Source organism: Anastrepha ludens, chromosome X, assembly GCF_028408465.1.
Source record: "Anastrepha ludens isolate Willacy chromosome X, idAnaLude1.1, whole genome shotgun sequence".
Classification (NCBI taxonomy): domain Eukaryota; kingdom Metazoa; phylum Arthropoda; class Insecta; order Diptera; family Tephritidae; genus Anastrepha; species Anastrepha ludens.
In genome coordinates, this window is record NC_071503.1 from 31,177,363 (window position 1) to 31,187,027 (window position 9,665).

General features: G+C 36.0%; 1 protein-coding gene across 1 annotated transcript; it reads right to left on the minus strand.

Moving 5' to 3' along the window:
• Positions 1-7,990: 7,990 nt before the first annotated feature.
• On the minus strand, positions 7,991-9,665 carry LOC128869887 (jerky protein homolog-like). The gene is made up of 3 exons (XM_054112483.1): positions 9,346-9,665; positions 8,859-9,264; positions 7,991-8,788 (listed from the first exon to the last, which is right to left on the minus strand). Exons 1-3 carry the CDS (start codon positions 9,663-9,665, stop codon positions 7,991-7,993), a joined length of 1,524 nt encoding a protein of 507 aa, XP_053968458.1.

Sequence of the window (9,665 nt, forward strand, 5' to 3'; positions counted from 1 at the left end):
AGAAAAAGCACTCGAAAATAAAAAAGTATGATCTGGCATATTCCTCGATGTGGTAAAGGCATTCGATAAAGTTTGTCACACAGGTTTGCTTTCTAAACTAAAATTAATACTTCCTAAGCAATACTACGAAATCTTGGAGTCGCACTTATCAGATCGCTATTTTCGAGTCATACAAGATGATGCTTATTCAAGTCTTCGACAAATAAATGCAGGAGTACCTCAAGGCAGCGTTCTTGGGCCTCTGCTCTACCTTATCTTTACACATGACCTACCGTCTGATCCTAATTACGTCACAGCAACGTTTGCAGATGACACCGCCTTGATTGCAGTTGGTGAAGCTGAAAACGAATCGACAGCCACATTACAAACCGCGTTAAATAAAATCGGCCAGAGGACTAATACATGGAAAATTAAACTTAACTAAACAAAATCTGTACACGTAGGTTTCACAAACACTAAAATACAACATATACCACTATACATAGATGATCAACAGGTCCCATACTCAAACTATGCGAAGTACCTAGGTATGACACTTGACTGCAAACTTCGATGGAAAGAGCATGTCAAGAAAAAGAGACAAGAATTGGACATCAAACTCAAAAACATGCAATGGCTCATGGGTAGCAGATCAGCTCTCACGATAGAAAACAAGCTGTTAATTTACAAGCAGATACTAAGGCCAGTATGGAGTTATGGTGCGCATCTATGGGGGTGCGCCAGTCAAAGTACGAAAAACGAAATCCAACACTTCCAAAATAAGGTCCTTAGGTGCATTGTCAAAGCACCATGGTACTGCAGAAGTTCCGACATTGAGCGCGACCTTAAAATAAACTCCGTCAACACTGAAATCGCAAAGATTGCAGTTGCCCATTAAGAAATACTAATAAGCCACATCAATGAAGAAGCACTTAATTTAATTGAAACCAACGGATTAATACGAAGGCTCAGATGCACTAAACCGAGCGATCTTATACCTCCATAGAAATGCTTTATGTCATGTAGAGTGAAAATTGTGTAATGTTATCATAATTAAGTTGCTTGTTAGTCATTTGGAAATATTTATGAACTAGTTGCAATAAAAGATTAAAAAAAAAATTAAAAAAAAAAACACTTACCTTGCGCTATTTACTTTCGTTCATTGTTTTTATTTATGTATTGTAGCTATATACCTACCGTTATTCTTATTTCTACTTACTATCATTTCACTCTAACTCTCCACTTACTAATATTTCGTTTTCCCTATTCCTTTAGCTTAGTTTTAAGCACTAATATTAGGATAGAAAACAATAGAATTAACACTTGAATTGTTACATCGGACGAGTGCGGTTTTGAATCTTTTAAGTTCGCTCCAGGCAATATTCGTCTAAATTTCATGCCTCCCAGTTTAAAGTTTTTAATAATGTGATATTAATTTAGTATCGTCACTAAATCGTGGCGACTTTTCATGGGAAATTAATTTGAAAGTATTCTAAAACAGTGACCATAAGATCATAAGTTGGCAGAAGTGTGTATAGCTACAAGCTGGAATCCTCTGAAGAGCTGGAAGCCTCTGAGCTTACGAAAAGTGAGTTTTTTAAACATACATCTAAGCATAAAGTATGTAGGTTAGGTTAGGTTGGTGTGGTTGCCCAGGGAATGGGCACACTTGGACGAAGAAAGATTCGTCCTTTGTGATACCATTATGAAGGGGGTGAGGTGAGAGAGAAAGAGCGATGGGATGCAGGGAGAGGGCGGGGAGAGGTGGTGCTGGGATGGTTAGGAGCGTGCGGATTACGAACGATGACTATGTTTGCGTCAACCGCTTTATGCTGCTGATGAAATTCATCAGATTTTTAATGTCAGCGCCAGCTATATCAGAAGGCTTAAGCTTGAGGAACAAATCAGAGCCTTTGTAAACATGTAAAATGAAAACGATGGATAGCGCTGAACCAACTAACCTCCAACCTATATATATTCAAGGTGAAGTCCAAAATAAACAAGACTGAACTAAAATAGAAACGACGAAAGCTTTGTTCGGATAATTTCGAGTTTATTTATTCAAAAAAGTCCCCTCTGGCCTCGATACATTGTTATGTGCAATCTAAATGCTTTCGAAAGAGTGCTTCAGGTCATTGACCGAAATACCCTTCCGGATGCCGGTATAAGCCTTTTAGATGGCCTCTTTGGACGCAAAACGTTTTCCTTTCATGACCAAATGCAATTTTCTGATTAGATAGAAGTCACAGGGAGCCATATCCGGCGAATACGGTGAGTAATTGATGGTTAAAATGCAATTTCTAGTCATAAATCAGTCACAACAGTGGATAATGCAATAAGCGCCAGGATAAAGTTCTTCGCGGTATTCAGGGCGAATTCGACGAATGCGATGCAACAAACGCTTCAAAACACCAACATAGAAAATTGCATCGACGGTTTGGCTCATTGACACGAACTCCTTGTGGACAATTCTTTTGGAATCGTAAAAACAAATGAGCATCGACTTGATTTTTGACTTCTCCAAATGCGAATTTTCGGGTGGTGGCTCGTCTGGGACCTTCCATTCGGCACTTTGACGCTTAGTTTCAGTTCACTTTAGTTCTCGTCTTTCTCGCCTCTTTAATGAGGTCTTTCGATGGTTGAATTCTGAGCAATTTTTGGTCCTGAGTTAACTTGTGCGGAATGAAACGTACACAGACCTTTCGTAAACCCAAATGATCAGTTAAAATGCGATAAATCGATGTTTTGAAGATATTCAACTACGATTCCATGAATTTCAATGATGATTTCGATTCATTTTTGACAAATTTACGAACAATTTCGATGGAGCTTTTGGTGATTACTGATTTGGGGTATGTTCATTGCCATTTATGTCCACACAGCCTTCTCTGAAACGTGTGAACCACTCATGAAATCGGGCACGAGATAGAAAATCATCGCCATGCACTTTTTTAATCAATCCAAAGGTTTCGGTAAACGTTTTACCGATTTTAGAACAGAATTTAATATAAGCACTTTGTTCGAATTTCATTATTTTAAGCTGTTTGCAATGGTATATCAACCACTCCTCCACAAGATAAGTCGAATGTTTTGGGTCATTATTTTGTTGAAACTCCCAAGTTGTCCCTTTAAGGGCAAGTTTTTCGACACTTGGACTTAAATTTTCTTTAAGAATGTCGCGATACATATGCTTGTCCATTGTCTTATCTATGAATACGAGCTTTCTGCCACCAGATGCCGCAAAACACCCCCAAACCACCACATTTCCTCCACCGTGTTTAGCTGTTTTGAGAAGGTTGTTTTCTTGAAGCTCTATATTTGGCTTTCTCAAATCTTTTGTGCTCCATCTGACCCCAATAAATAGAATTTTGATTCATCACTAAATATGGAGGTGTTCAAAAAGCGTTGGGCTTATTGAAATGCAAATTAGCAAATTCTAGTCTCGTTTTCTTATTTACCTTCGAAATGAAGGGTTTGCGTCGAGGAATCCGGCCATGATATCCAGACTTATATAGGGTATTTTGCCAGTATTGCAATAATGCATAAAAATGTTTCGAACGCTGGACCATGATTTATCGACAAGTTTGCCAATTTCGCGATAGGATTTTTTTTCCAAAATACAGTTTTATCATTAATTGACGTAGTTCTAGGAAAATTTCAGCCCCTGCGTCTAGAGAAGAATATGCTTGGGTTTCACTATAATAGACAACGGAAGGAATACTTGAGCATGATTTCCTGGACTTAACATATCGACAGAAGGAGCTAGGACCTAATTTTATGTCCGATTCGAACTTAAGAATATAACTTCGCCTTAAATTCCTATCCAAAGAATTATATAATTATCTTTATGAGTGATAGAGTGTGATAACTTAAACCATAGAGTCACAATCTCGAACAACATTTTTTTTGTATGTACTGCCACTACTAGCACTCCATTTCAACTCAAATAGACTGTCCATCTACTTTTTACATAAAGTTTGAAGTATAAAATAAGACCAATGATGGTTTGCTCATATACAATATAAACAGTGGTCATAAATGGATGAATTTTGATAAAAATTTGTTCGATAGTAGGCTAGACTACGCTGAATCATTGACATTCGGGTTTGTTTTCATGTTTTTTTCATAGCCTTTATGTGTTGGATGAAATTATTTCTAAAATGAGGGCTAACAATGTTTGCATTTCAACAATACAAATACGTCTATATTTCGGACAACAAAATTTTGTATTTGTGCCCGCTGCGAAGACACTGTACGACGCAGCCGATTCGCCAAAAATACTCTAATTCGTTGTTATAAGCATAGATACACTATAGCAAAAGAAATAGCAGCAATCTTATTCCAAAGCAAATTTCTACCTCCACGGCCATATTACTTATTTCGTACATTTAAATTTAATTGGTTAATCCCATAGGGGACGATATATCTTAATTAAGTATTTATCTCCTATAAGAGAGCAAAAATAAATGGATTTGAAGTTTCAAATAGTACGAACTTCGAACGACGGAAACTTGTTTTAAGCTAACGGCGTTTTTGTTTACATCATTAGTGGATGATTCTGCTCGCTTGACACACAGCACCTAAAACAAACGCCATTCGATATGACTGTCGCCATATTCTCGGCCACTCAGAAGGCATATTTGCTTATATATACAGTGGTCACACAATTTATTCGTACACTCACAGTTTATAAACAGACACACCCAAGAATGATAGAAACAAGATTGCGCTCATTAGAGAGTGCGTGACGTCACGTTTGCCGAGTTGTGCAGTGTTGCCAACCATTTGTTCTTCGCAATAAATTTAGTGCTTTTTTATACCCAAAATGCGAAAATGTTTAAATTTGGTATTTGTTTCTTTTTTAATTCAAAAGTACCGAAACTGTAAGTTAAAAAAAACTGTATTATTAAACAAAAGAAGGTTAAAAAAGGTCACTCTGAGAAAATTTTGGTGCTAACGAAAATTTGTTGATTCTTCATATTGTGAATGTGCAAATTTAATTCTTTGTTACTTTTAAGGTTATGCAAGAATATTAAATCTTCTTTTCTCAACTTTTCTTAAGATTGAAAACCTTTTCACACATTTTAAAAAGCGTTTGAACTTACTGAATGCGAATTAAAACTATAGAGGCGTAATCGTTTCTTCCGCCCATCAACCTTTAGTGGGGCATAGGGTATTAAGAGGTGTATTCATAGTAAAAATAAGCAACACAATACCAGAAAATATCTAAGAAACCATAATGACATTTTTACAAAAAGAGTACCTTATCTAGTTACATAAGTTACATAACCTCAAATAAATCAAAAAAGGCGTTCCCTTAACATAAGAGTTTCGGTTAACAAAAAACTCATAAATTAAGTATAGTTATGGACAATTTAATTAAAAAAACATTTATTAAAAAAAACACACATTATAAAGACAAATTGTCACGCATACAAAGTTCTTTAAGTAATTCAATAAAAATTTGGTGTTTTATTTTCGTTAAATGGGCATTTTAGTGCGTTTTTATATCCAAAGCTAGGCAACACTGGAGTAGCGAGCGAGAGATTTGACTGCTAAAAGCAGGAGAACACCAACAGCAACTGCGATTGCGGGCAATGCTACCAGATGTTAAAAAAGTAGAGCTAAATAAAACTAAAATGCATATTTTACAAGATTATAAACATTACTTTTAATTAGAACAGGCTAGAAAAATGTCATGAAGAAAGAACTAAAACTCCGAAACTAAATAACAAAAAATTGAAATGCTAAATCAAGTTACGAAAATGGTAGTCTGGCCATACTGGTGCTAAAACCACGTAACTCATTGTCGAATTCGCTGATAAGAAAGTAACGGTACCACGATAGGCGCCATCTCATTATTCTTTTCATCATGAGACACAGCAGCACGGTTTATTCAAAAGAATAAAATTTTGATATATTCGTAAAAATTAGAGAATTTCAGGCAATCACGAAATAAGGCAGAATTTTATTATATGTATAAAGAATATTTTATTAAAAAAAAATAGAAAAATCGAGTATTCAGTAATTTGTTGGGCCGCCTTTAGCTTTGATAACTCCTTCCAAACGTTGATACATACTTTTTAACAATAACTCGGTTTCATTAGCTGCAAGCTCTTTTCTAAAAGCTATGATCTGCTCAATTGGGTTCAGGTCCGGTGATTGAGGTGAGATAAGATGAGTGTTTTAGGTCATTGTCTTGTTGAAACAAGAACCCTTTAGCATCCAGTCCAAGTTTAACGGCACTATCATGCAAATTATTTTTCAAAATGTTTAAATACGGATGTTTGTCCATTTGATCATCAATAAAAACCATTTTTCCTACTTCAGATGCAGCTATGCACCCCAAACCATTATATTTTCTTCTCCATGCTTAACGGTAGGAATACGATTTTCTTCATTCAGTTCAGTATTTTCTTTCCAAACTTTTGGAGGGCCATCTGATCCGAAATTATTAAATTTCGACTCATCACTGAAAATAATGTTTTCCTAAAAAGAATCGGGCTTATTTATATAGCATTTTGCGAACTCCCATTTCTTTTGTCTGTTAATATCTGAAATGTAGGGCTTGCTGCGTGCCACTCTGCTATGATTACCAGCGTTATCCAGACAATTGCCGACTGTTTATGGGCTTAATTTTTTATGCAGAAACTCTTGAATATTTCGGCATAGTATCGGGGGGGTTATTTTGGGATTTTGCGGGACTGATGCTACTACGTTGCGTTTCTCACGTGAAGTCAATATTTTCCACCTTCCAGCTTGGTGGTGGTTAGCTTCCAATTTACCAGTATTTATGTAAGTAGCAATAACACTTTGCACCGTAGAAAACGATTTGCCAATTGTTTTGCAGAGCAGAGACTTGTTTTCCAAGCACAATTTAATAAAAATTTGACGCATTTCTAATGTAAATCCGCACCTCGTCCCATTTTGTCATTTTCAATCAAGATATTACGTGCAACTGAAACTGAATCGGCGATATAATCTAAGAAAAACCAATCTTATTTAGTTTTCAGCAATATTAGTGAAAACATAAACGATTTTTACTTATACTTTTGCAACAACAATATCATGAGCTGAAAGTGTACGAATAAATGTTTTGCAGCATTTTGCACATCTGCCTGCTTTTTTTGGAACCCTTCAGTGTGAATTGAAATAACGGGGATTTCGTTTGTGGCAGTTCATGAGGAATGTAACGTTCTTACAGTGCCCCAAAAAATATATATGTATATTGTCACAGCAAATATTTTGCGCAAAGCTAAAATTTTTTTAACGTACTACGCAGGGTGTACAAATAATTTCAGAAACCACTGTATGTATTTGTGCATACATATGTATAAACGAAGGGCACTTACCACAACAAAAGTAGACGGTTCACCAAATATTTTTATCTTTTTCAAGAAAGATAGGCTTATGGACAACATAGGCGCGTGAGGGAAGATGTGGTGGGCTCGTTTCGTTTTAGAATACATAGCGGCAAAGCGGTCATCGCGCTGCGCATACTGCTGCTTCTGCGCCTATGAAGGTATTTTGTTTTTGTAAGTACAAAATTTGCAATATCGACTGGGGGACGGCAAATTCCATTGAATCTATACTATAAAGCTGAATGTCTGTACGTTGTCCGCGCATCACAACGAAACGACAACACCAATTTTTTTTTTTTTTTATTTTATTATTTCCCTTTTTAAATTACAATCTGTTAAATTTTAACAATAAGTAATTATTTTTAAAGTAGTATTGGAATTCTTTGTTCTCTAACCAATGCTAGATAAACATTCAATTTTGCTTCAGATTATGCTAAATTATATTATTTTCTGTGTTATAATTACAGTTGACGCTCAGAAATCTTAACCTGTTTGTCATTTGGCTGTTTAAGTTTTCCGAATTTTTAAGATTTCTGGACGTTTTTTAAAATCGGCTGAAAATAAGCTGAAAATCTTATTTGAAGCAATCATTGACAACTGCAGCGTATTGCATTAACTTTCTTTAATGTTTTAGTCTAAAAAATAACATTTCATGTGTTTGAACGAGTGAAGTAATCAGTAAGAATACATTGTTTTTGTGGTTTCGATAATTGTTTTTTAACGATGTCTGAACGCAGTTCGAACAAGTTTGCCATATGCTTATTTGTGCATTCTACATTTTGCTCATTCCATTTGATTAGAGTGTTGACCGCACTTATTGCATCTAAATAAGGAATGGGTTGATTCGAGCAAACAGCTTCACCATCCGCAATATCTTCATCACATTCCATTTCTTCAATATCGATATCATTCAAATCACCTTCATCGATCATATCAGCATTCCATTCCTCAATTTCATCGGTTGATAAGCTGGTACCGACACCCAATTTCAAAAGTAATTGTCTAGTGTCTTCAATTTCACGCTCATAATCAAGGTTTGAAAGCAGCTCTGACAATGGCAGATCATCTTCTTTATCAAATTGGTCATCGTCCCAATTTAAAATTTGGTGCCATGCCTTCTCCAATACGGTTTGGGGTAAATCATTCCATGCTGACTTCAACATTAAGATTACATCACGAATTGAATGCCTTTTTAGCATATCATGAACCGAAGCATCTTCTTGAGCGACAATATTCGACAACAGCATATTTCGATATTTCAGTTTTGCTATTTTTATTGGACTTTGGTCCATTGGCTGGATGACGGCTGTCACATTCGGTGGAAGGGACATTGCCACAATATTTCCGTCGTCAGAGCAAAATGAATCAATCGGTGAATGTGCGCTACAATTATCCAATAAGAGAATTGCTTTCGGTGGAATGTTGTTTTCGGCACTAAAACGTCGCACCTATAAACATTAGCAATGAATTCGAATTAAAAAAAGAATTATTTTTTCAACAATAAAATTCACTTCTCACTTCTTTGACGAATTCGTTGTGGAACCAATTGCTGAATATTTTTTTTGCCATCCAAGCATTGGCCGAATGATCATAGTTTAGCGGGTTTTGGAAATTATTAAAACAGCGTGGTTTTGCCGCCTTTCCAATCACAAGCGGTTTGATTTTATTTGATCCATCGGCGTTTGAACATAACATAAATGTAATGCGCTGTTTCTGGATTTTTCGTCCTGGGGCGGTTTTTTCGCAAGCGGCAACGTATGTTTTGTCTGGTAAAAGTCGGTAAAAGAGTCCCGATTCGTCTGCATTGTATAACTGTTGATTAGTGACATTCATTTCATTCATTTTTGCGCGCAAACTATTTATAAATGGTGTAATTGAAGTGGTGTCACTAGATAATATTTCCCCACACACTTTCAAAAAACGCATTCCAAATCGACGTTTGAATTTGGTTAACCAGCCGTCACTCGCATTGAATTCACTTTCTTTTTTGTCTGGATAAATATGCGTGAAAAAAAACTTTGCTTTGGCCTTCAATATAGGCCCATTTATCGGACAATTTCTCTCTCTTTGGTTCATAAACCACTCAAACAATTTTGTTTCCATTTCAGAATATTCGGCTTTGTGTAACGTTTTTTTTTTAGCCCGTTCAAGTGAATTTGATACCGCTGCCATAATTTGTGTTTTATTTTTCTTCATTTGAGAAATTGCTGAAACAGAAATACCGAAATCGAACGCTACACGACTTGCCGTCACACCAGCATCTAAACGATTGAAAATTTTAACTTTTTCTTCAAGCGACAATCTTTTTTGTTTCGAAGCAGACAT

Excerpts from the sequence above, each read along its gene's own strand:
- LOC128869887 (XM_054112483.1), bottom strand. The coding sequence starts at position 9,665 with ATGTCTGCTTCGAAACAAAAAAGATTGTCGCTTGAAGAAAAAGTTAAA. Across the intron at positions 9,265-9,345 it reads AAAGCAAAGTTTTTTTTCAC|GCGTTTTTTGAAAGTGTGTG; the intron begins GCATATTTATCC and ends TCGATTTGGAAT. Across the intron at positions 8,789-8,858 it reads ACAACGAATTCGTCAAAGAA|GTGCGACGTTTTAGTGCCGA; the intron begins GTGAGAAGTGAA and ends TAATGTTTATAG.